The following is a 27,886-nucleotide window of genomic DNA, read 5'->3' on the forward strand; positions in this document are numbered from 1 at the left end:
AGCTTCTAGTGTGTGTTCCTGCTCGCAAAACTGTGACCGCAGTTCGGTTCTGACTGCTTCAAGTGGAGACAGCCACTTTCACACCGGCTAAAACCAATACATTTGGACAACTAATTAATTGCAAATGGCTTTTCTGGGAAGCGGAGGGTGACTCTCAAGCTTATTATTGCACAAATAAGAGAAAAAGCAGAAGGAGGTTTAGAGAGACAAGAACGTGCCATCAAACTGGGCACAGGAGTCAGTATGCAGAAGGTTTCTTGCTTTATTCTGAGACTTGTCCTGTGGGCTTTTAACAAGAGGGGTAAGAGAAGATCACCTGGTACCTGTTTATTGGTTGAAAAGGACCTCACTGTCAGTGTAAAGAGAAACAATGTAAAAATAAGTTGTTGGAACGTGAATGTTAATTGAGAATTTTAATCATGGCTGTATAAAATTGTGTCAAAGAAAGAGGAGAGAGAGACAGTGCGACACCGTGTTTTAGTACCCTAATAACTTCTAACTCCAGTCTAAGATCGTAATGTATGTGAGAGCGGTCCAGTAATTATAAGGTAATAAGTGGAGTGGTGGTGTAAGTGCTCTAAATTAAAAGGAATTTGCAGAGCTGCTGTAAGTCAGCGCCGACCCGCTTTCTTTCAAACGTTGACTTGAGAAAAGTGCTTAGCCTGGAGTGCAAGTAGAGAGACAAGAGAGAGCTATCTATTAATTACAGCACTCATTAACAGTGACGGCTACAAGGCAGCAGATGCAGAAGAAAAGGCACACGGTACTGCAGGCTGGCAAGGGGATTTCCCCCCCCCTTCCAGTTCTTGAGGAAAGGACAACACAAGCAGGTGGTCCAGTGTAATAAGATATTTCCACAGCTTTAACCTTCCCATTTCCTTGGCTTATTTGCTGACATCAGGTAGCACATTCCTTCCACCTTCCCAAATAAGTATGGATTTTAAGTTTGGGGGTGAGATTTCTGCACATCAATCTGGCCGCTATCCAAATTCACATCTAGCTTATTTTCAGTAGTATGTTCCAGTAAAATTTACAATGATTGAGAGATCCTGAATAATTCTGATGGGCACTGATTTTTATCATTAATCTTATCCTAAGCAAATACTTAGTGAGGAATGGTCAGGCTTTGATCTTGATTACACCCATTGGAAAATATGACAAGTCTCTGGATTGATGTCTGTTTTCCACTGGTTTCCATTTGATTCTGGAGCTTGAGGTAAAAAATCATATATTTAGTACATACACATTGAATACGTACGCATTTATATTGAATATGCAAAAAGTTGAGTGAGTGATGTCGAAATCTCAAAGCTGACTTGAGAAAGTTACTCTGTCAGATTGTCTGCACTCAAGCACTTGAATCATGAATCTATACCTCCAGGTGGGTGGCCTTACGGAGTAGTTGCATTTCTGCTGAAAATGATTCTAGAGAAATGCTCATAACTGTCATCTGTACTTGGCAGCTTCAGATGCTACTGTCAGGAAAATGCTGGGTAAGCCATTTGCAACTGCAGTCTCATAATCACAGCTGTAGAAAATGAAGATGATATCTGATTCATAGAGCTTTCAGATTATTATTTTTGTTCTTTGTTCTTTCTAAAATGCATTTAAAAATAATATCAACCTTGGGCACAGAATGCGCAAGATTTTTTTTTCCCCCTTTAGAAAGTGATAATTTATTGGCTCAAATGTTTTATGATTTTGTTTCAGATGCTTAATTCTGAAAAGGTGAGAACTGAGATAGAATCTCACCTTCTGAAAGACAAAACTTCTATCTAAAATTTCCTCTAATATATTTCTTTAATCCAAGAATGGAACACGTAAAATGTCAGATCCTATAGAGCTGCAGATATATGGGATGCTGGCGTAGTTATTACTGGTTAGTCTGTGGATAATGGCTAGAAAGTAATTGCAGCCAGAGCTGATTAATCATTTCACTTAGATTTTCTGAAAATGGAGTCCAGCCTTAATTACTTGTTAGAGTCCCCAGTTGATGTGCTACTCGGTTACTAAATAGCTATATATATAATAAAGCAATATTAATAAAGAAAAAAAAAAGCTTGTGGGAGACATGCTCTTCAATTCTGAGATGAATTCAATGGATGATGGCTACATGTTTTATTCAAGTGTGTTGACAAATATTAATCACAGAGTTAAACGTGTGTGCTTAAACTTGAAAGTACGTGTCCCTGGTAATTGTGGAATTTACAGAACAAAAATAACTGGTGAAAAAATAAATGTAAAATTTCAGTAATCTAGTGGGACTTAGGAGTGTTTTGACTCCCTGGATGACAGGTTCAGAGTTTAGAGCCGATCTGAAGTTGACATGTAACCTAGAGGGCAGTTGGAGGGGACAACAGACGGGTTTGGTCTCTTAAAGTTTTTGTTTACTGCCTGTCTGGAGCTTTGACAAAGCTCTGTCGTGCCCTTATGCTGATTACCTTCATGTAGAACAAGAGGTATTGACTAATGAATGAATGATGTGCAGTCCCTAACCCTTCCAGAGCAGACCAAGCGAGCACTGTCTTTAATACAGAGATTCCTTTCTCTCTCTCCCTGCTCCAGGCTTCTCTGCAGAATGTCAAGCAAAGATCGACACATTGATTCTAGCTGTTCGTCGTACATCAAGACGGAGCCGTCGAGCCCTGCTTCTCTGACGGACAGCATCAACCACCACAGCCCCGGTGGCTCCTCAGACGCCAGCGGGAGCTACAGTTCCACCATGAATGGACATCAGAATGGGCTGGACTCACCTCCCCTCTACCCTTCAGCCACGGGGCTTGGGGGCAACGGGCCCGTCAGGAAACGGTACGATGACTGCTCCAGTACCATTGCTGAAGATTCACAGACCAAATGTGAATATATGCTGAACTCGATGCCCAAAAGACTGTGTTTGGTGTGTGGTGACATTGCATCAGGGTACCACTATGGAGTGGCTTCCTGCGAGGCCTGCAAGGCTTTCTTCAAGAGGACAATTCAAGGTTGGTGATGCTTTAGACATCTTTTCCTACTTCTGTTCAAAGTGAAGCAGTACAGTCCTTGATTAAATGATGGTACAACTTCAGGCCATAGCTTCTGATTCTTCATAGCATTTGGTCCTACAGATGATACTTGTGAAAAAGCCCCTTTGGGCTTTGCTGTAAGCTCTGTCATGTTAAACTCATTGTTATGTTTATTTTGCTTATCAAAAATAGTAGAGCCATCCAGTGCATATTTAGTTCTTCTTCTCTGAAAGAGTTCCTTGTGGATTCTCATCAATGCTGCCATGCAAAGTGATTATTTTTCTTAAGGTTGTTATGTATACCTCTTGAACACACCTTGCGGCATGCACAAGTTATGCTTGGGTTTTGCTCCTAGCTATATGACTACCATACATAAATCCCTACAAAAATCCTGTATATCTTTATCAAAGCACTAGAGCGTTTAAGAATGGAACAAAATGTAATGCTGTAGTGTTTTGTTAGTGTCAGACTATTAATAAAGTGGCCTTTCACCCGTACAATGTACCATGGCCTTAACTGGTTCACCAAATGGTCTATAAGATCACATTTTAAGGACACAAAGTTGACAGCTTTTGGTCTCTGCCAAGTACCTTGTGTTAATCTGCTCTTGATACCTGTTACAAATATGCCACATATTTTGGCATAAATTAGTTTGAATGGAATAATTTGCACAACCACTTTTTCTAGCTACAGGACCTATGGAGACAAAATAACCTTCTACTTTTATTTAGATATCATCCTTTCAAGTAAAATTGAAGGTGCTTTATTTAAAGAACATGAGGACAGGCTTGGCCTGTACAGGAATATAGTGTCACATTAAATTAAATTCAAACTTCAGAGACTAAAATTAGGCTGCTAAGTCCAAATTTAAGCTCCTCAATAAAACCTCCTTGATTTTCATAGTTGCTGAGCACCTGGAATCCTCAGGAAAGGCACTGCAACCTGGTGGTATGCTTTGCTTTTTAAAACTGAGTTGTAGTAAGGAGAGTCAGGTTAGTTCCAATTTGCAATTTCACGTGGCTCTAAAATTGAAACATTTGATCAAAAATTTTTTTAGATATACTGCCTCCACATTTCATTTACAGTTAATAAACAAAAATAATGTTTCATTTTAAATTTAGCCATTACTAAGGTTTGTTTATTTATTTATTTTTAATTGATCATTTTACTCTCCACAACTAATAGTTGTAAGCATGCTGCTTACTCTGTAAGCATACCACTACTCTGGGGGATTTGGACCTTTTACCAGCATGAATCAGCCATTTCACGATGCCCATACTACCACCAGAAAGAACGAGCAGAGCTCTGTGGTTATAATGGAGCTGATTTTTATGAAGTTTGCGATCAGGAAATAAACATACATTCAGAAATTTCTGGTTACTTGGGTTCAAAAAAGCGTTGTTTGTTTGTTTTAACAAAAGCTGATTTGGTTTGACCTTCAAGAACATTTTTAGGAAAGCTGCTAAATTTCCAATGACAACTTCAGCTTGCAACTTTGATTTTATAAATGGCATTTAATTGCTGCGTAATAGCTATTCTACAGGACTGAATTAGTGCATGATGATTTTAGTTGTATTTTGAGCATCAGAAAATGCATCAAAATCTCTAACTGAATAAAGCATTGACTTCTGGCTGTAATATATAGCCTGCAATTGTACACCACGCCACAGACAGCAAGTTTCTGGGCATGGAAGCACAAGACAGAGACGTCATTCTCCAGATTAGCAACCTGGACTTGGCCACACAGCTCAAGTTAGAACTGGCAGCTGCGCAAAACATCTCAGCAGGGTTAGAGCACTAGCTGCATCAGCAGGTGATGGTGCTGTGAAGACCAAAAAAAAAAGAGCAGTGAGGCAAAGCCTGGCACTGAATGGAAAAGCAGTAACAAAGATACTAAGAATAGGAGGTATGTTACCATCGTAATGTCATGGTAGCTTCTTCCGAAATGATGCTGACTCAACTGATGCAGGCTTAAGAGTTTTCAGATACCATCCGAAAGAATGGAAACTACATATTTTTGGTGAATTAAGCCATCATTTGTATTAAAGGACAAGAAAAAGCTACTCCTTCTGGTTTGAATTGACAAGTTCTTCGTTTGAACTTGCATGAAGAAAAATTCTCCTAAGTCTGATTTGCTACAAATGGCAGAACTTAATGTTTGTAGAGGTCATTCTCCCCTTCCATTTTCTTGCTTCCTGGTTCACAACGCATTCTTGTTCTGTTTGTTTTTAAAACAAATTGGTAGCTGAATCAGTACAGACAAGAAAACTGGGAAAAAAATAGAGAAATTTATAAATACAGGGTAGTGAAGAGTAGCTTATCTTAATTAAGAGTTGCTTATTTTAAATCTTAATAATTTAGTTGTGATGTGTAAATAATTATAGATTCAGTGAAAAGGAATGTTTCACTTAGCAGACCATTCTTGCTTTATCATTCATAAGTTTCTAAATTAGCTCAGACTTGGAGAACATTAGTGCTGCTTCTGCTGAGGTCATGGGCAAAGCTGCCCTGACTTCAGTGAGAGCAAGGCTGAGCTGACAGAGTGTGACTGTGAAGCAGATCTTGTGCTCATGTCAGACCTGATGTCCTTTCCACTAAGTCAATGGGATTCTTTCCATTCTTTCCATTTCAAGGGAGCCTTGTCAGATCTCAGTAGGTGAAAGCCACAGGCAGCTGTTCAGAGAACCAGCACAGTGTCTGCTCACAACCGGCACCTTATGTAAGGCAGGCAGGCAGGTAGCACATCACGAGATATGGGTAGCCTCTTACAACAGGTCAATTTCCCTCTAGTGTAGACTGTACGCCTGTTTTAAGAGATAATGGAAGTTGTCATTCCCTTTCAGATGATAGAAATTTAGCCTAAAAACTGTCCATTTCTGGCTGACAGATTTCTCCTCCTTTGTGCCTCTTGCAATCCCTGGTCGCTTTCATAAAAGTAAAAGGAAAATGGAATGAACATTTTCTTGAATTACAAGACAGAAGTTTTTTCTGTTCTGAATATAAATTGTTTAACATAGCACTGAAATGTTTAAACTTGGTGCTGCGATAATGAATGCATAGGTAATAATAAAAATTGGTAACAAAAAATAGAAATTACATGATTTAAAACAAAAACCCAGAGCAACAACAGCAACAAAAACCACACAGACAGAACAGCTGACAATGCAAAATCAATGTAATCTTAGGTCATAGCAGAATCTAATGACGTTCTGCCCCCTCTTGTGACATAGGGCTGAGAGAACTGGATGTTCTCTCTGCTCAGCCTCATACTCAGCTGCAGCTCTCAGTTTGCTTCTGGGATAATTTACGTGATGGCTGATTTCAGATGTCTCACAGAAACACACACACAGCCAAATCTCCCCAAAATTGGCTTAGCGTCAGGGATAGTAGAAAATAGCATGGCCTAAAAATAGTTACGGGTCCATTGATTTTTGGGGTCTCTCCGCAGTTTTTGCTGTTCATTGTATTATCTTGAATCTCTAAGCCTTCATTAAAACAACAACAAAAAAAGAGAGAAAAGGATTTGTCAGCTGGGTGTAAAATCTTGTGTTCAGTACAGAGGTTGTGTAGTACTTACCATATATTTTGTAGTGAATATTTAGTGTAAATACATTTCTAATCACTTTTGTTTGCTCAGTTATTATAAAGACTAGTAAGTACATATTTTGCATTAATAATATGTAATTACTCAATGCTTTGAGCTTAAATGTTTCTGCAGGTAGATTCTTGCCTTCAGTAGATGGATGGTGAGTGTTAGTTTGCTATTATGTTTTATTTCAGTCTTTATCTCCATAAAATAATGACCTTCATCAAGACGGCTTTCTTCCAGCTCTTCAGGATTATTGTCTTTAGACTCTTTGGTATTATTATCTTCAAATTTGCTTGAAAAGGCAGTGTGAAAAGCCCTAGGTATTGATAAATTGCCTTTCTAGTAAGACAAGCTGCAAAAATGTCTTATTTTTTATTTCCTTGAATAGTGTTTGAATTTACTCCACAAAAGCTAAAATATTTTTGTAGAGTGTGTAGTCATAGCTCAAGGCCTTCGGTTCCTTTGTTTATATGTTTATTTTCTGGGGGGAAAATATAGGGTAAGCAGTCTTCTTTTTATACACAGGGTGGGTAAAGTATCAGTAGTAAGAAACCTTTCAATCCTACCCTCAACTGTCTCATTTAAGACCTTTATCCCTGAAAGTCGTTGCCTGTCCACATCTACTAACAGAAACAAAGAATTATTCCATCCTGTAAATACTTTTGGTCACCATACCACTGTATGAACTAGATCAAGCCTGCCATTTCATTTCATGCTGATAGCCTAAAAGCCCTCAGTGCTGTTGTTCTGCAGTAGAGTGGTTCATGTGGGTGGTCCTCAGATCTTGCCCAGCCTAGGATCTAGGTGAAGCTCATGCTGTCTAAGAGTGCTTTTTTCACTTTTTTTTGAGTATTCAAAGTTATTAATCCCTTTAGCATTCAGGTTTTCAATCTTCTTCCTGTTGTTTACCCATTACTGTACCAATTTGATCTGTAAATCTACAAACATTTTACAGTAAATAAATCTCTGTTACAATCCGGAAGTTGTAATCAGGGAAGTTAGACCTAGCTGTTTTAATTCAGGTAAGGTGATGTTTCAGACGGGCAACGTAAAGTTCGATTCTAAGTTGCGCATGATTAAAATGGCTTCAGAAGGTTAATTTGTGTCTCTCAAAGATAACTCTTGTAATAATATTGAACATCATTTTTTTTGTGGAAGAAATGAAAGAAAATTAAGCAAGACTTTACAGCTTTTCAACATATTTACTGGTAGCTAAGGTTAGATTTTATAGGTAAGTAGGGTGGAGGCTTGCATCTTTGTGCAAAGGTCTGTGGACTTTGTCTCTGGTGGCAAGATGGCAACTCTCCAATGAGCATAACACTCAATGTTACCTGAATCCATTACCTGATTAAATCATTCACCTTTCTTATGTAAGTTAGTCTGTGCATCAGCATTTATTTCAAGAGAATATTTTAAGCAAGCACTGATAGGTATCTTCCCTCTTGCCCTATTTCTCCATGTCTATGGGCCAACCAAACTACTGAGCAATTACTTCCAACACGACTTTCATTCTGTCATAATGTCACTGTGTAACTATGGAAGCCAAACAAGATGAGACAATAAAAAGTAATCACACCGAAATCTGAGAACCAGATAGACTTTCGGAAGGTTGCAGATGGTCCTATCCCTTTTACTGTCTCTACTTTCCTTACAATGTTATATTTTACACCCTGTGTTTAGGTTAGGGAATAAGAATAAAGATCCTGATTTGTGCATGGCTTTTTCAAATACATCAGAAATGCTCAAAAAGAGAAAGAGGGTTTAAAACAGTACTGATGTGGTGCTATGTATCATTGTCATGGATCCCTATTTTGTTGTAAACAAACTTCTGAAAGCCCCAGCCCGACAGTGAAGCTCATTCCAGACTGAAGCTAAAAGCACATGACTTCTCAACTAGCAGGTGATTGTTTTTAATGGTTTATTTTAATGTCTTGAGAAATGATTTCTTAAACTGCTGTGACAGTAAGTTACTTTAGAAAACATTAGGAAATGAGATATTCTGTGTGTTCATGCCCCCCCCCCAAAAAGGTAATTATCCATGCTACCTTGGAAGAATATATCATAATTGACCTAGAAAGAGAATCAGTAGGGGCAGAATGCAAATGATTCAGTCTTTCTTACTTGGACAACCCTTTAGTGACTCTCAGGTGACAGGGAGTCAGTTCTGTAGAAAGGTAGAGTAGCGAGGTCTTTATACTGTTGATTCTCCCTTGAGAGGATCTAAATGGCCCTGATTCCTGTTCATGATAGAGGCTGACTTGAGTGGGAATCAAAGGTACTTGAACCCTTCCTTACAAGTGTCATTCAAACTCTATTAGTATCAGTAGTGTAGTGAAAAATACGGTGTTTTTTATGATGTTGGAAATCTGTCTTGCTAAAATGAGCAGCTAATGCAATAATATCATGCATTCAGACAAACCAGCATCACCTTTAGGTTTTCATTTAAAATTTCTGTTCATATTGCTTTTCAAAAATACAAGAAAAAGCAATGAAAATTCAATTTAGAAGTTCTGAATAGGTTGCAATTCAGTAGCATATTATAGTGGCTCGCTTTAAGCAGTACCATTGAAAGATAGTTGTTTAAATTAAAAAGTTACAATTATAAGTTCACGGTATCCCTTTGCCGAGTACTAACAGTGTAAAACAATTTAAAAAGTGGCTGCTTTTCCTAAGTTTCTTATTTTAAAAGAAAAAGCAGCACACTCATCAGAAGCATGAGAATAATCTATGATGTATGGCCCTACCATCTAATTTATTTATTTATTTGTTGAGTTTTTGAATGAAAATACATTTGAGAACTGAATTTTTTGAGCATTCTGAAACTTCATTTGCAATATTGTTCCTGAAGTCAACTGGTTGAAAGGTAGTGAATACAGTTGTCTTCGGGCTTAATCAGCCACAGGTACCATGTAATAAATAGAATTAACTGATTTATAATTTCTTGAGCTATCTGCAGTATTGCGTGAATCCATTTAATGATTTGTCAGCCAAAACTAGATTTGGTTAAGTTCAGATCCAACCTCATTTAAATCTGTCCTGTTTTCTGTAATGCTAACAAAATGAACATTTTTGCTTGTGAAAATAGTCATAATTAAATTCAGTTGAGTTTTGACTGCAAAGTAAGGACCACAGTCTAGAAGAACTGGAAGTTTGACCTGAGAGAAATTATTTTCCTCAGTTGATTTTTGCTAAGACCTACAATCAGCAGCTGCATTTTTAAGTCCATTTTGGGCTTTTTTCTTTTTTTGTTAGTCAGCCTGTCATTCTTTAGCTCTATCACCACCTGCACTTCCTCGGTTTCTCTGAGCGTCTTTTTTTCTAGTTGGATTACTCATCACAGCATCACCTAATGCAGCATTATTCAGTCTGTGTTGGCTTGGTTTCTCCTGTCTCATTGCAAGACTTCTCTTTTATTAATTCCTAGAACGCCTGCTGCCATAATCACTGCTGCCTGAGTTTTCACATTTGTCAGTTCACAAAAGCAGGTGCCATGACCCAGGAAAACAGAGCAAGGTGTTGGTATGGAGGGTAGACTTTACTACGAAAAAACTTAAATCCAGTTTTGCAGGGGAGCCACTGTTAACACTTGATTTTTATATATAACACTTTTAAAAATAGATACCTGATTGCAGAATTTCAAAGAGAGAGTTTGGGAGATAAATGAATCATTACTGGATATAAATAGATAGTGAAATCCAGTTCTATGAGCAGTTTATGTCATGGAATTTATTACATAGAATGAATAATTAATTCCCCCGTATCCTTATTTTTTCTTTTTTTCTTCTGGATGTGCATTCCCACACAGTACAGATTTCAATACTGATGATGTCACCATTCCTTCTACTGCTTATGTCTGCTAGCTATTCCTGAACACATTTTCAACTGTTATCACTTTACAACCTGTATCTCATCATTCCTTGTCTCTTTTATTCTAGAGATTTCTGGGCAGATTCCAGTAGTTCATATCAGTCTGTTCGCCACTTTAGTGTTAAAATGTCAAAAGTCACGGTATAAAAAGGGAAATAAAGCTTCTGTTAGGATTTTGGTGTCTTCATCTTCTATTCTTGTCAGTATTTCTGGAAGAGAGAACTTTGTTTCAGCCAGTCCCACAGGTGGCAGGCAGTTCCTGCAGCCAGCACCATAGTCAGGTATCTGAGAGATCCCTCATTTGTAACTGCTGATGACAAGAACTTTGTCTGGGAGAGGGGCCAATGTATGAGGCCATTGCTTTTGGTGGCTTGGCCTTTGTCCTGGCTCTAACTTCTCCTGTTACTGTGAGGCCCCCAGACAGCTGACCCATGTTGCAGTTTCTTCTGCACAAGCAATAGTTAGAAGGGCCTCAGTACTTCTGGCTAAGTCCAGTTGGTTGCCTGACTCACAAAGCCATCAAGTGTGTCCTTGTATCATTGAAGTTTTACTATGACCCTATGTATCATCCAGGTAACCTCCCAACCTCATTGGTGGGGGGAAAATATGGCGTTGCTGGCCAACTTATCCTTGAGCTGTCTGAAAAGATCCTACAGTTTGAAGCATCTGAAAATAGTGAGCTGGTTATGCAGCGTTAAGTTTTAGCAGCTAACCTGCTGCCTTAAGATGAAATGGAATTATTCTTAGTGAGCCAGTTGCTTTTGAAAGGCTTAGAGTGCTGGAAATATTTTCTCATCTTGCGGCTGTGATAAAAATATTTTTAAAAATTAGCAGAAAAGAAAAAGATTTTGAAATATTCATCAGTGAATGAAGAGTGGAAATGGCCTCGAACATAAATCTCTTTGTGGTGCAGGGCAGTGTGTTTGGGGAGCGAAGATTTGACATATATTTTTATTTTCCAACGTCATACTAATTTGCGTTACTCAGCCCTTTAACTGCCAGACTGTAGAAGTCCATTATGCTACTGAAAGGAATATACAAATTATCTTCTGGCACTTCAGGCAGGAGTTTTACTTATCCGCTGTTATTCTATCAGTCAGCAAGCTGCAAGATTCTATTAAGGAGTAAGTGAGAAAATTATATTGCCTGCAAACTAATTGTACAGAAGACTCTGAAATAAGTAATCAGCGCCCAGTCCTTCCTGAAAACCAGCCAGGAGATATTATAAATTACTCTATCACTCTTGTCAGCCCGCTTTAAAGACTCCAAGCTGCCATGTGGATCTTATTCATCGAATAACACGGTAACCTCTCCAGCTGGTGACAGGACTGGTCAAACTTGTATTGTTATTAGCTGTTCAGTTTCAGCCTCTAGCAGCATGCACTGAGCAAGTATATGGCAGAAATTCCTTCTAAATCCTTCTGGGTTGTGTACAGATGGCTAAACGCTTAAATAATTGCTTTCTATTATATGGTATGGAAGTAAATAAGGAAATTAGGAGAGCATTGATGGCTAAGTAAACTTAATTTTTTATCAAAATAGATCCAGTAATGTTTTGAAGATAAAGCATATTTTTAGTACTGTATATGTAGGTCACTCTGAAAGTAATGCCTCCTGTTTATTTCCATAGAAACAGCACTAGATACAAAGTTCACGATAACACTATTTGATAGAGCCAAATTTTCAGCTGCAAAACACTCTTTGTCAGCATAGTCACCACTATAGCTGTGCATTTTTGCCAGTGATGAACAAAACCTGCATGTTTGTAAAAATCTGTATGACTGTCCAGAATGTGTCTCATATTTCACCTTGCTGTCAGTATTGTTGGTACTCATTACCCACCACCTCACCATGCTCACATCTACTGTTTGGTCTTCGTAAATGTTCAGCAAGCACTGACAAATGTCAGTAGTTGCTATTTTTTCCACATGGAGGAATTCAGTGACACACCTTTGCTCCATATGCGCTTCCATGTCAGATGCCATTCTGTCGTACTGCCCCTTTGCTATCACCTATCACATGGCTACAGCATGTAATGGGTTGCTGGTGGGAAGGTTCAACCTCTACTGCCATTCCCCCATACTGCTTCTGACATCGTGAGCCAACACAGTAAAATAGGAGACATTGCTTTTAGAGCAGCCCTCATATTTTAATGTACATATCTATTAAAAAACCCGAAATGTTTTTGTTTTTGTTTTTTTTTATGTGTTCTTTGTTTTGTTTTTAAGAAAATCTCAATAACAGAGGTAGGGAAAAGTCTAACTGTGCTGATAGTTGATAAAATTCTACATTCAGATGTGAAGCATTAACACAGTTTTAATTTCCTTAGAATCCCATTGCACACTAGCCCTGTTTTGAAATCCAGAAAAACACTAGGAGGACCAAGCATGGCTATTGCTAAGATATGAATCCTTGTTGCAGCAGAAACTCCACTGAGTTCATTGAAGGAACTCTTTCTGAGTCTTCCAGGTTTGTTTTCAAACATCAGAAATAAGGATGTAGCATCTGCTGTAGAAATGTCTATCTTTTTAAAGTAGAGCAGCCTGACTGATAGGAAGAGGTTCACCATGATACAGACTATTGCTATGGTTTACAGACTTTTTAGTAAAGCTGAAACTGCAAGTATGGATTAGAAGAGTTTGCTTAGGGAAATATGCAATCTTCCTTAATTTTTCTAATTTTCAGTGTTGCTCTTTGATATCAGCACCTGGACTTTTGTCATAAGGAATACTCTATTTGTCTCTGTGCTTGCCATGCTGTGCTCTGTCTTGGTTATGATCACGATAGCCTTTGACCTTGTGCAAAGATTGTCTTTGATCATGTGCAAAACACATCTGATTCCATGTTTGGTTTTTTTTGGTTTTTTTGTTGTTTTTTTTTTTGTAATTGGGGATGGTAGTACATACATTACTATGATATTATGAAGTTAATGAGATAAAATCTGTGAAATGTTATGAAGATCTCCATGAATAGTGGTTGTGCCTTACTGATAATGTCTCACTAGAGCATGAGAAGATAAAGTCTCTCCTATCTTCTAAAACATTACCATCTTTTCCTACTTGTGCTTCCATAAGTAGTATTTTCCTAGCTTTGTTAATGCTTTTGAGAAGGCAGGTCTACAGGAACCATCCTACCTAATTTCCTATTCAGCATACCCTTCAGTTTCCCGAAGTTCTGTTTTCTCGGGAGCTGAAGAAGGGGAAGAGTGCTAAACTGAAGTTTTAAGTTTTGTCAATGAAAGCTATTTGTATTCAGCCATACTAAGGTTCGCTTTACTTGCCAGCATTGCTGCTTCAGCCATGCAGCATTTTTAGAAGGAATGAAACCTGCAAAATATGTTGGTTTTGTTGGCAGAACTTACTGTGCCGACCTCCTTTATCATAAATACTTAACCTGTTTTCAATAGATGTAAGTGGTTTAAGTATTACTTCCTGTTGAATTAGCAGTTGCTGAGCATTTGAGTCTTTGTGCAATCCTGCAATCCACTAATGTGATATTTAATGAGGAGACATCAGTCTGGAGAAAGGTAGTCAATATAAATCAGTGTTTACAAAGTGTGATTAACTCTGAAATATTTCATCAATGCTGTGGTCCCAGGCAGACTCTATGCTAATTACTAGAACCTGCACATGTTTCAGGGGACTTCGATGGACCCTGAGTGCAGCAAACACGGAGCAGCAAAATTGCAATTATGCTCGGACTGTCTCTGATGACAATTTATGCATTTGGTGTGATGACCTCCTGCTTCCCAAGAGGGTAATAAACAGAATGCATTTTCATTAAGATACTAATGCACTTAATCACAGGGGGAAAGGGTTAGAAAGTAAAGAAATACCTTTAAAGCAAGATGTGACAGGCTGATGGGGAAGATACTTTATTTAAAAGTCAGTTTCGTGATAAAACTTCTGACTGCTACAAAGTCTGTCATACTGAATGTAGTCATGGGCAATAGGTTGCATGGCTGGGCAGATGAATAAGCTGAGCTAAGCTTTTATGAAGAGCGCAGTGGTACCTGGACAGAAGAGTTCAGATGCTTTCTCATTTCGGCTTGGATTCCCAAAGATGTGATTTGGAAACAATACAAAGAAAATGATTTATGCATGGTTTTCCCATTCATTTTCAGACTTCTTATTTTTGAGGATTACTGTTATGTATTAGCAGTAATAAAAAGAACTTGTGTCAATGCTTTGCCACAGAGACCTTGTTTTTAAGAATCTGGCTTGTGCTTGGTCTTACAGAGGGAGGGTTGGGAGAAACAGCATCTCCTGCACTTTTTGCTGTTCTGAAAGCTTCCTGAGGCTGGTCCTGTTTCTGATGCCTCTCAATAGAAGAACTTCATGTGAAGTGCAGGCAGATAGGAACATTCCTGGGCAAGGAGATCTGATGCAGCAGTGATGGGATGTGCTGGGCAGTGATAGCCATGCAGCTAAGTCCTGTCTGATACAGTGTTGTTGCTGTTCTGCAAGAAGAAGAGTGAAGTTCTACTAAATTTCTTCCAGATCTTAGTGAAATAAAACAGTACAGTCACCTTCTTGTATTCCATCCAAAGAAAGGCTGATTACATCTGCAAACAACGGGAAATGAAGGGTGCTCATGTTAGGAGTCTTTATATGTTTGGCTTGATACATCCTACCAGCAGGAGTAACCGACATGAAGGATTTTGCTTGAGACTGTGTGGATTTAGATATGGACTCTTATTAATGAAGACTTTTATGAAATTATTAATATTTTTAACAGACAGCTGTATAAATTAAAGTATCTTCTTTAACTTGGCTTCTTTTTACTTAAAAGATGTTTTCTTTTTGTAGAATTGTTTATTCTTTATACATTCCTAAATTAAACCCAACTGCAGTGGTGTAAGTACGCTTATATCTGCTCTATTTGTTGTTTGCTTATTCTGAATACCTCTTTTTCTCTTGGTTTTCTATCGCAGGTAACATAGAATACAGCTGCCCAGCAACAAACGAATGTGAAATCACAAAGCGCAGACGCAAGTCCTGCCAAGCCTGCCGCTTCATGAAGTGTCTAAAAGTTGGCATGCTGAAAGAAGGTAAGACTGATCAAGTCAATACCCATCTCTCTGCAAATGCTTTCAACAACTGTAGAGCAATCAGGAAAGAAGAAAGATAGGTGAGAGTTCTGATCTGTTATTGTAAAGGCAATTTTCAAGTATACTTGCTCTTCTTGACTGTCTTAAATGTCTGCTAAGGAATCACAGTGTATGTACATGGAGTACATCTTCTTTGGAACATTTACTCTTAGCTGAAATACAGAAAATATGCCACAGCATTCACTTTCTTTCAGTAGATAACTATTAAAATAATCATCAGGAGACATCCCCTCATTTTTCTTAAAACTTTTACATCATGACTTTTCAAAGATTTATTTCATTTTTTTTTTTTTTTTTTTACCTTCTCTTAGCCTCTTAGTTGCACCCTCTTCTCCCCATTTTTGCTCATTATTTGTGCCATCAGGACAAGCGAAGGGGTTATCTCTCTGTTAAACATACATAAATCTTGAGCATGTCTGCAAGAGTTGTTATAACTGCACTGCAGCAAATACCAGCATATGGAAGAGGAGAATCCACCCCTCTTTTCTTTTTATTTAAGCATATGAAAACCCCTGCCCTCAGTGTAAGTATTTATCGGGTGTTTCAGTTCTTCAGCTGTATTTTGAAGATATTTACTAACAGATAAATGTATGAAATTTATTCTAAGAAACTGTGCTATCCTACTTGCAACCTGATTAATAAACCTGTTTTATAGAAAGAGGTAACTCCTAAAATCTTGGTTGCCTTCCATGCATCTATATTGCTGTCAATGTATTTGCAAAAACATACTTTCACGTGCATATATTGCATGTGTTGTTATAATAGTGCATTGTTACTACCAAGAAGGAATAACAGAGTATTTCATATACTTCTGAGCTCAATAAGCTTTTAAAATAAAATCAATGTAATGCTCTCTAAATATTGTCTTCACTGGAAAGGACTTCATGCTAAGTAATCACTTTAAAATAGTCCCCTACAGTTTTGTTTTGTCAGTGCTTAAAACATTGGCTTTAATAGACAACTGATTTTTGCAAATTATTTGATGGCATTTTAAGACAGGTTTAGATATAGAGCTTTCAGGTTAAAATCCAGGAGCAACGTAGACCAATGGAGAGATGATGGGCAAATTAGGTCTATCACGCACCTACAGACATATTCTTATTGGATTATACTTACTAAGAATAAACCTTGTTCTGTACAACTGCTTTGGCAGTCTCTAGGATCCTGTGAGCCAAATCCTGCTGTCCTTAGTCTTACTTGAGCAAAACTCCTGTCAGATTCGATGGGGATTTTGAGTCAGTAAGAATGGCAGGATTTGACCCTCTCTTCCAGTGGTGGTGGGCAAGTTCCTCATTTACCTAAAATCCTGATGTCGCTGACATCTAAGTAATTCATTAAAGCTGTGAAACAGTAGAATGAAAGGAACATTGGAACATGGCACTTTTTGAAATGAACTGTGCTTAACATCTTTTTTGCTAAGTTCGTTGCCCCATATCACTAATACAGATATATGGAACAACCTGATTGGAAACGGAACAGTGCTACCAAGAGTGCAGTCAGGTGAATCTATTGCAAACCTAGTTTTTGTGTAGCTTCTGGGTCTGCGTGAGGAAATTAAGTGGCTCTTCTACAAATGAGTAATTATGTCAGTTACCAAAGTTGTGCACAGTTACTACTTTTATGCACATAATTTTGGTCACTGAAACAATTAGAGAATTCAGAGTCAAGTGATTGGGCTTTTTACATAAATTATAATTCAGGATTAGTTTTCTTAGTCATTACTTAGATTGTCCACCCTAAACAGACATATCTTTCTGCAGTGATAAACTGATTCCTATAAAGGGAGTGTTCCTTTGTTAGCCCTACTCCGTAACAAATCCTAGTCCTTCCACCCTTATTGTATGAGCTTTTCTGTTAAAACACAGTGAGATTTCCACTTATTTTTAATTACTGGGTCTGTTTTTTTGGGACAGAGTTAGTTTATACTCCTTTCATACGATGCTTACCTACAATCTAACAGGATAACTTGAAAGAGCTAGAAAGTGGATTTTTCTTTCCTGTACACTTTTGTGGTCACTTGTACTTCTACTTGCTGATTCGTGCTATGCTTATGGGACTTTATTTGGAATATATTTGATTTAGTGTTGGGTGGTTTTTCTGGAGGGACAAATTGTGGTTGTTATTTTTGTTGTTGCATTTTTCTTTTTTCTTTTTTTTCATGTATGCTAATGTCTGAGGATTCATTTTTTCACTTTGGATTTTACAACATCCTTTATGCACATAAAATAAAGAAAGATGATATACTTCTTTGTTTTTGTGTGTAAGGTGGTGTAAATTTATTGATTACCCTGGACTTACAGCAGGCATTATCTCAGCTCAGGGTATCTTAAATGTTTCTTTATGTATAGGCAAGGATTTCGGTCCCATGCTGCATGTCAGAGATCATGCGGCAGTAAATCTATTCAAATGTAAACCTGTTCAATTCAATTACCAGTTTATAATAAAATTTGCTGCTACAGCCTCCACGTTTGTCACAGCAGTCTCTACATGTTGATGGCACAGCATGCCTGGAAATTGACAGCCTAAATCTATTTAAAAAAAAATTTAGTTGCAGACCTGAAATAAAATCAAGTTTAAGCAGCTTTGAGAGGAGCATCATATTCCTTACAAGAACTTCTGCACATCTGCCAATGTGCGTCTTCTCCAGAAACTTCCCTCTATTGGCAGGGAGATTTTTAAAGGAATTTTCCTATTAAATCTATGTTCGTATGCAGGAATAGGTGATTTAGCTATTCTCCTTTTTTGTACAGCTAGTTGGAATTAAATAATGGGCAGACATCTGATGTATGTTTGTTTGTTTAATTGTTGGTAAGTCTGCTTGAATTCTACTTTGAGTTTCCCATTAGTACTTTATACCTTCTAATTCAATCTGTAGGATTGGCTTACTAGAACATGTATTTGATGGAAGATGCTATTCCACATTTATCACGTTGCAGTGTTAGAGTAGCTACCCAACTATAATAATTCCACTGGAGTAGTTATTCCTAAATGTTAAGAGTTAAAGTGGGCATCACTAACACAGTTCGATTACCAGAAGAATTGTGTCCAGTCATAGCTAGACAGTACTCGTTTAAACTTCTTAGAGCACTGTTGACATTGAAACACCTCCTTTATGTCTGATCTCTGGATGTTTTCAGATTTTTGTAGGATTATGTATTTATTTTTTTATTTGTTTGCTTATTTTGCAGTGATTGATGTTCATTGCTTGTTATTACAGAAAGTGTAGATTGTAAGTGGCTGATACACAAAGAAACAAATTCAATTTTATTTGTATCATACCAGAGTGAAATGGCAAAAAAAGTTGTTTTGATTCAGATAAGTATGCTTCTGTTTTCCTTATGGATGGGTGGCCTTTAGAAATAGCCATCAGCTACTTTGAGCCTAGTTAGAATACACATGGTGATAGAAGTCTAGCTTAATTAGTCTACTAATAGAAATGGGAGGTCAGATCCCTACTTGGTACAAGTGAAACTGGTGACTGCTCCGGTTTAGCAACCTGTGCTATGGGGAAATCAGCAATATAACTTTACTGTTGCTAGTCTGTTAGCGTTCTGCCTCCAAAAATGAATAGAAAGTCTCCAAGCTTGTCATCTGGCAGTTCTGACTGTAGTGTAAGGTTTCATTAGTTCAGGTACAGGGCTATAATTTTTGGTGGGGCACAGGGCACAGTATTTCAAGCATAAAATATTATTATGCAAAGGCAACTGTATGTCTGTATTTTGCTTGTGTTAAGCAGCAGATCAGGTTAAATTATTGCATTGATCCTTTCTGGTTTTGACAGTCTATGAAAATGAATCTGATACAGCATAGGCAGTTTGTGTTTACTCTTACAGGAAGAGGTGCGTGATACGCACGGAAACAGATTAATGGCTTCTCTCTAAAAGTAATAAGTAAAACTAAGAAATCTTCTTTGTATCTAGAAATGTGTTATCACCTGTGTTTTTAGGCTTATGCAAAAGCCTGCTTAATAGAATTCCTGCTAACAACATCTCCTTTGAAAAGACCTGTACATAAGACACTGTCAAGGTAAATTTCCCTTGCAAGTCTAATACCATTAGTCTGTGAAGAAGAAAGCAGAAATTATTGTGGAGGAAGTTTTAGTTTCTGCTGCCTTCAGAAATTAGAACAAAGGGAAGGAGAAAGTATTAATGGTATTCAAAGAAAATATTTCTGTACAGGATGACGGTTAATAGAACTGTGTTGACCTCAGTGATATTTCTTATGCTCTCGATTGTAATATTACACTTAAGGAGCTCCTTCATTAATGCAGGATATTAAACAAAGCTCCCGTGTTATCACGTTGTGTGATAACAGTGTGCCTTTTTTTTGAAGTCTCTTCTGCATATCAACCCTTTTCTGTGTTTCCATGAGTTATGAGGGAATTTAGCTTCTGCTGCAGGTATTTGGGGAAGTCTTTCTCGCTCTTCTTTTCCTTCGTTCACCCATTTGCTATCCTCCTTCTCCTTTCTTTCCTCTTCTTCCCCTCTTTTTCTCCTTTCCTTCTTTTCCCCTTTCTTCACCTTCTCTTCTTTTGCCTCTTCCCCTTGTCTTTCCTTTTCTTTCTTTCATTCAACTTATGCTTGGTTTTAATATATACTAGGACCTATTAAATCCTCTTGGAAACAATAGAAACTAATCTCTTAAGTGTTGTTGGTGCTCATAAGTAGGCTTCTTTCTTCCTAACCAAAATGTGGCCTGATAGCCTAGTTCAGACATTAGAACTGACAGCCCAATTTGTCTGTCTTAAAACATGGCTCTTGACTATCTGCTCTCTGTAACTGATGAGGAAGGACAAACTATTCAATTGAAGGCTAGTGTTTGTAACAAGCTGAAGCAGCTAGCATTTCTGTTGATCCATGAAAAAATTACTTGAGGAAAAGCAAATGTTGGAAATGAGGATGTTCTTTCTGGGTTTGGAAATCATGTTGAAATATTTCTGATGCAGAGCAGCTGTCAGCCTGCAAGAAGTTCTCATGGTACTCATGCTGCGGTGTTGTGCCTGTAGGGCTTAGGGTCTGATACAGAGCATTTTTGGTCCCCTGATTTCATTGGAAATGAAACAAACAAGTTCCAGCAATTCAGTGGACACAAGTTTATGTACAGATTTATCTCTTTAATGGATACAGATTTTTTTTTTTTATTGTCATTGTTCTCTTATACGAACACTTTATTTAAAGCAGTTGCTGGCCCAGTCATCTACAGTTTACTTGGAGTGAGATGATAGGCTTGGTTCTGCTCCCACAGCCATTACTGTCACCAGTCCTGGTGACTGCAGTGTTTTACAAGGGTCAGGTATATGCCAAGAATATTTTTTGACATATGGTTAGATACTGGTTTGTTACTAAAGATAGTGAGTATAAAAGATTTTGAAAGGGAACTGAAGTTTGTGGTATTTTTCTTAGTGCATGTGCCTTTCCTATTACTTCTTCAGAATTAGAAAGAGTAGGTTCTGTAAATTAAAAGGTCTACTTAAATTGGAGTACCATAAAAATTAATAATTTTAAGATAAGAAAATATAATCAGCACATCAAAGATTGTTAACTGAACATCACCATTTGTCATATCTATTCTTTTGAACTAAATAGAAAGCAGTAACATTCTAATTTCCTAGAAATTATTCTGTTCAGATATTTGGTGAACTTAGTCCCTGTGAATATTTGCTTATGCGCTGAAAGCACAGTGACAACATTATAAATGTATGGGAAACTGGTAATCACAGCCTGAACCTCTGATTAATCAGCTGAGGCAAGTGTTGGGTCAGCTGTGGGAGCACAGGTGAGGGTAATTCAGCTGTGCTCCCAGAAGTGGTGGAGCTTGACTCCACCTCTCCTAGACTTCATTTAAGGGCTGACCACCACTAAGGCAGCTTCTCTTTGAGTTTGCTCCTTTATGGAGATTGGATAACCAGCCTTAGCATTTTCCAGCTGGACTGAAGGCATCTGTATTGGTGAGTTTTCCCTTTAGATAACCTTTTGGATGTATACCACCATCATTCTTTTGTTATTACCATTTTTGTATGATTTCTACTATACAACCACCATCCTTGTATCGTTCTCATTTTACAGTAAGTGATAAGGGAAAGCTGAGGCAAGTCTGAGGGGTGTAGGTCTGTGCTTATGGCATCCTTTCCTATGAGCTCCCAAACAAATAGCTGCCTTGCTTTCCTGGTTTCTGCCACCCATAAACACATACATCAACATGGCACAAACATTTATTGCAGAGTGTTCTAATTCTTCTGTATGGGCCCTGCTATGTAGGCGTCACGTTGTGAAGTGTGTCATTAATGTTACATATATTCTTCGCTTTTGTTTTCTGCTGTGCAAATACCTGTACATCCTCTTCTTGAGGGGAGAATGTTTTGTGTCCCATGAAGAAATGATATGTGTGCATATCTCTAAAATTCAGCTTTGGATCCAACCCTTTTTTTGTATTTCTCTCTTCACTCATATCTCCTCAGTAAGACTTTTCACTGTGTGAAATCCTTGTAGAAAAATCAAGATGTATAGATAGGATTATTTGGGTTTGAAGTGCTGTAGTGAGGTAGGGATGTAGGTGCTGCTAGGCAAAGACCACATGGAAGATGCAGACTTTTGCTACCTTGGATGGATTGGCACCAAAAAAGTTGGAGATCTGGGAACTCTCTTGGCCTGTTCACTCAGCCAAAGCAATGAATGAGTAACCCTAAAGTTACCATTTGCGGTTGTCAACTCTGACCTCATGTAGTGAGGTCCCTCAAGTATTTCACATCTCTAAATCTCTACTGTCTTACATAAGACTGTTCCAGTCAGCATGATGTACTGAAATGTTGATGTAACTGAGCCTCAGTTTTCTGTCTGGTCAAACATTTTCTTTCTTTAAGCTGGAGGTGTTTTTACCAGTGAGCAGGGAGTTTTTGTCACTTCAGCTCACTAAGTCAGTTTGTAAGATGGGAATCTTATTTCATTTACAGTCTGTAATGTGGTTTTTGTGGTTGAAAATCAGCAGCCTGAAGTCTGAAATAAATGTCATCTTCTGCAGTGACTCATCATTATGTCAAATTTTGCCATGCTTACCAACTATTTTACTAATAGATCTCATCTAGCCAGCCTTTCTTCTTTTTCTTCTTGTTTTCTTTTCTTTGGATATTTTACAGAAAAGTGCAACTAAGTGAGGAGTCTGTTTCCTTCATGTAATAGTCACCTAATATAGCGGTATAAAAACGTAGCTTTATTTTAAGCTGCAAAAGTCTTTTATTAGATTAATGATTCTAGAGAAAGTCAAACACAAGCTGTGTTAAATGTATTTTGATGCTGAATGCATGTTCCTGTTTGCTCTTTATTATTTCCACAGAGTTAATAGATTTATGTGTTCTTCCAAGCATCTGGTTTTAGTACTCAGGATCATCAGGTATAAGCTCAGATGCTAATTTGCTACATGGTACTAGTGCAGCAGATCTGAACCTGACAATCTGTACAAGTTGCTTCTGTAGAATCCTGTCGCAGTCTGTGTTAAAACAGTTAATTATTACAATATTTAATTATGAAAAATTAAAATACTTACCTTTTTCCCTCCATCTTCCCCTTCTGTTTTTTATGTTTTTTTATTCTAGCCAAGAGGTAGTCTAGAACAACCATTCTGTTCTTGGCATCTTTAGTTAGCCCTATCAAAATTATTTATCATGTTATCTTTGCTCTTTGTCTCTTGATAACGTTCCTTTTAGTCCTGTGGATGACTGACTGAAGAAGGCTTTCCAGATGGGCCTTGTCTTTCTTTCTGGTCTGAATCAATCAACAGATCTGTCTTAAATCATTTGTTAAATGGCTGTGCAGCCGCAGGGTGCTTTTAGTGACAGTCTACCAGATTGAGTTTATAATTGTGTCCAAAGCCGATATTTCCTACTTTCTACTTTAGTTTCATATTTTCTGTAATTCAACAACAGCTTAAGAAATGGGCTCCTTAGATTTCACTGTGTTACCAGTCCCAAGTGTTCTCCACTGAAACATGAGAAGAGAAACATGCTATAAGTCATCTGAATTACTACATTTTTGAACATAGTGTGTGGAATCAGTTAAGATGAGATGATTTATGAGGTGACATAAATACACTTTGGATGCAGAATGAGGTCAAAGAAATGCCCATGGATTATTGAATGTCAGGAGAGATGTTGCTATGAACAGATATTCAAGTTCACAAGTCATTTGCTGGTTTTCCCATCAAACTTTTAATGAAAGCATTTAAGCTTCTAATTTCAAGACAAACGATATTGCTAAATATTGAAATAGGAAAATGAACATTACCTTGAAAAGTAGAAATGTATTCTGAAACAGCAGTATAAATGTATTTTTGGGGGGAAATTCCTTCTCAAAGATGTACCAGAAATGTTTCTGATATCATATATGCACTCTCTGATTTATACCTTGTCTGGAAGTGGAAGCTCTGTCTGTAATGAACTTACAGTAAGGGTACTTTTCAGTGGCTTTCAGTGACATTACCCCAAAATACAAATTTCTGTTCAGAGGGAAGTCTGGAGCACCTTGAAGGATGGTGTGCTAGAGGTTTAGTCTGATGCTTTCTGTCTGACAGCGTGCCCCATCATCTGGTTGTGTGCAGGGTGCTGAGGAACCCAGTAATCAGAACAAATCCATAGACTAGAGATTCCTTTTTCTTCTCTTATTTCTTCTCTCATTTTCCTGATTTTTCTATTCTTTTTTTTTGTCATCATAGCACATTTGTTATTGGAAGAATGCTGATGAGGAAGTAGTTGCTGCAAGCAGATATCCTCTAGGCAGTCTTGTTCTGGCCAGGTGGGAGAGAGAATCATTAATTTCCTGAGTTTCTCGGTACCTGACCTGCACTGTTTTGTGAGCACTACCTAGGCTATTTCCTCCTGGGCATCCTGGTGTTGCTGAAGATATCCATGCTGGCAAGGTACTACAGCTCATCTCTAATTAAAATACTTGTTATGAAGTATTCTTAAACGCCGCTGCTTAATGAAGTTAGAAAAAAGCATTTGGATGTGGAGTGTGAAGACTTCCAGTGTTGTATTTTATCCCTAGGGAGATCTGTGCAATCAGAAGGCATTCTGAATGCTAGCAGTCCATCCTGTTTTGTTCCCATTTGTTTTCCATGCCTTTTTAATGCTGGCTAGCTGAAACAAGTCTTCTCTCCCTCCTCTCCACTCTTTGCTCCCCCTTGATGGACTGGCTCATGACACGTGCCTGTAAAGTGGCTTCTTGGGAATTTGCAAGTCTTTGAATGTGTTATCTGATTAAAGGGATGTATGTGTCTTTAATTCTCATCTGCAGTTCCACCTTTGACCCCATCTGTTAAAGTGGAAAGGAGTTGAGAGTCAGCAAAGTCCCAGATTCAACCCAGATAACCTGCAGTGTGCATATCTGAATGCTTTAACTCTTTGGTTGCTCTGGAAAACTGCAGTCTTAATTCGGTATCAGGTTTGACTAGAAAATGTGGCAGATCTGATGTGAGGCAGGTGAATTGTTAAATTTTTGCTGTTGTACTTAAGGGAGGACAATTCACTCCAGGCATACCTTTATATTAGAGAAATGAGTGAACATTTACCTGTTTGTGTGACACAGACAGATATAATGTCTCGTTAGTGGGTGTGGGTTTGATATATTCAAAAGGTCAATGTCTTACTTACAGAACAGGAGTGCAAGTTCAACCCCCTGCATATAGTAGACATACTTCTTTTTGAATAGGAGGCTGAATTCCATGAGTGGGAATAACACTGCAGTTTTGGATGGGTTTATTAGTCACCCTGAAATAGCACAGCAGAATTCATTCAGTGTATAAAGTAGATTTTAAAAGTGGATGACGCAGGTGTCATTTTTGTGATATTCTGCTACTGCTGTGCATTTTCTGTGGGATATTGTGACTGTGACATTTCCTGTGTTTGCAGATGCTCATCTTTAAGTGACTAGAATACTCTCGTGCGTTTAGATTTATGGATGTTTTCATATTTTCCTCTGGTCATTTTCTGTCCTAGCTTTCAAAAACTCATACAACAGTGAAGATTTTCAGTATCCCAAACCCATCCCTCTTCTCTGAAAGCCAGAGCCAAATTCTTCCCCCACTTACATCTGTTCAACTCTGGTGGTTACACTTATGCTGCACGGCTATAACAATGCAGCATTTGTCCTAATCTGCCCTTTATTTTTTCAGTGGAGAGTGGGAACGTGCAAAATGAATATAAACACATTAAGTTGAATTGAAAATAGAGAAACATAAATATATATATATTGTATGTGTGTATACACACAAACAGAGATAAATAGCACACAGATAGGTTTGATAGTGTATCTACTGTACATAATATTGTAAATGGTATCTTGCTGTGCTGGAATCCAGGCAATATGAGTTCAGTACTAAAGTGTTCAGGTTGCACCTGAGCTAGCTGGAGCCTGCCAGCCCCTGCAAGCCCACTGAGAGCATCTGTCTCGCCACCACCTTGCTCACGCTGTGTCCTCTGCAGGCTCTCCGATTCTTCTGACTATGAGCATAAATCATCCACCTGTCAGGAGCTCTAGCTGCCTGGATTATGCAATGCCTGCCTTCATTTGGAGGTGGTGTGAGCAGAAGATTGCGGCAAATGGCTTGCATTCATTTTAATGCTGTTCCAGCATCTCTTCATCCTTAACGAGGGTTCAGGGTGGTGACGACTCCATGAGACAGTGTAGGTCCTAGAGACCGAGGTTTGCTTTGTATGTTCATATGGCCTAGTTTAGTTGTTTTTTTTTCCTCTTTTTTTCCCCCTCCCCCTTGCCCCCCTCAAAGAAATGAATGGGCTGAAAATCGAGGCAGAGAACCGGGACTGCACAAAGCCAGCTGTCCACAGCTCTGTTTTTTGGCCTTGTAATACTTCCCTCCAGCTGAGCAATGAAGAATTTGAAAATCAGTCATGTTTAATGTTGATTGTCCATTTGTGCTGTCTAAAGCTGCATTGTGCTTAGCTGTCTTCACTTAAATGTTTAGAAATCTTACCATTACTGTTTTATTTAGTTACAGGTATGTTCAGATTGTACTATTAAGGATGGAACACCATCTTGTATATCCCAGATTTAAAATACAGCTCCCCAATTTAAAGCTTTCCTTACACTAAGAAGAAAAAATCAGCTTACAGTAAAAATTTCCTTCTTTTGGCTCATTAGACCTGAATTACTCAAATTCTTTATTCACGCAAAATTTTAGACATAAGCCAAAGTCAGAATAAATATGTCTGTTTCCTCATCTGGGTAAACAGAAGGAAAAGATGGAGGTTTGTGAGACAAAAGCAATCCAGGTTCTCTCAAAGGCAAGCACTGAAGGTGCTGAAGGTAAGTTGTGCTTTCACAGCCATGTCTGTCGCTAACATTGAATCCTACCAGATTTCTGTAGTTACAGCCCTTTGTTTTTAGTCCTTATGGCCAACCCCATGTTATTATTTGCCTGAAAAACACTGAGTAGCACTAACGGTAGTAGTCATACAGTATATCGTTTGAGCATGAGTTAGTAGATGAAGGAAATCCACATCTCTCATATCTTAACATTTCAGTGTTCACCATTTGACAGATTTCTAAAGAAACAGACTTGTTTACTAACTTTGAAAAACACTACGCTTGTACAACATATTTGTTCTGTAGCAAATGCTTCATGAGCTTGTCAATGCAGTTTTTCAGAGGTTAATTACTTTTTAGAGCCCCCCTGTGATACAGGAGAATCCCTTTTTGCAGTGGCTCACCTAAGAGAGAGCAGGAGTTTGTGGGAATTGCATGTTGTCAGTGACATAGCCAGAAGTGGAATTTGCACCCCAAGGTCATTGTGTCATTCAGACCCAGCTGCAAAGTCCAGCTGCTGCCACCCCTGTCTCACCCTGGGTGACCCTGGTGGAGAGAGAAGGCTTTATTATGGGTTGGGCTGGATTTTTTATTTCACTTTAGAACACTGCCTTATATGTGGATTTCTCAGTTTGTTGCTGATGAAAAGAATGGTAAAAGGTGGTGTCAAATTAAGGTCAGCTTTTGTCAGCAGGAAGAAAACAAGTTTGGATGCTCCTCTGTATTTCCTGTTTATATTAACTGGAAGTGTTACCAAAGTACTTGAAGTTTTCCTCTCTGTGGGCTAGTGGCCATACACACATACCACCGAGGTCCCCCAGTTCTGCAAGTCTTACATAGCAAATCACACCATATCTCACAGAAAACCTGCTGAGAATTTCCACAGCTGGCGCTGGTGGGAGTTGAAGGTGGAATGTGTGGTGCCGCAGTCTGTGCCCCAGTCGTGGATCGTAACGAGACCGGAGAGCCCTGCAAACATATGTGTTCTGCCCCTGTGAATTCCTGC

General features: G+C 38.3%; 1 protein-coding gene across 10 annotated transcripts in view; it reads left to right on the plus strand.

Moving 5' to 3' along the window:
• The window catches only part of ESRRG (estrogen related receptor gamma), a 374,311-nt gene that overhangs the window by 256,394 nt on the left and 90,031 nt on the right, over window positions 1-27,886 (plus strand). For 8 of the 10 annotated variants that reach the window (XM_032443885.1, XM_032443886.1, XM_015857193.2 and 5 more), the window contains 2 exons: window positions 2,566-2,981; window positions 15,392-15,508. In XM_032443885.1, the coding sequence (XP_032299776.1) occupies window positions 2,566-2,981; window positions 15,392-15,508 (533 nt within the window). The other 2 variants (XM_015857198.2, XM_015857196.2) reach the window with 2 other exon arrangements.

This window comes from Coturnix japonica, chromosome 3, assembly GCF_001577835.2.
Source record: "Coturnix japonica isolate 7356 chromosome 3, Coturnix japonica 2.1, whole genome shotgun sequence".
Lineage (NCBI taxonomy): Eukaryota > Metazoa > Chordata > Aves > Galliformes > Phasianidae > Coturnix > Coturnix japonica.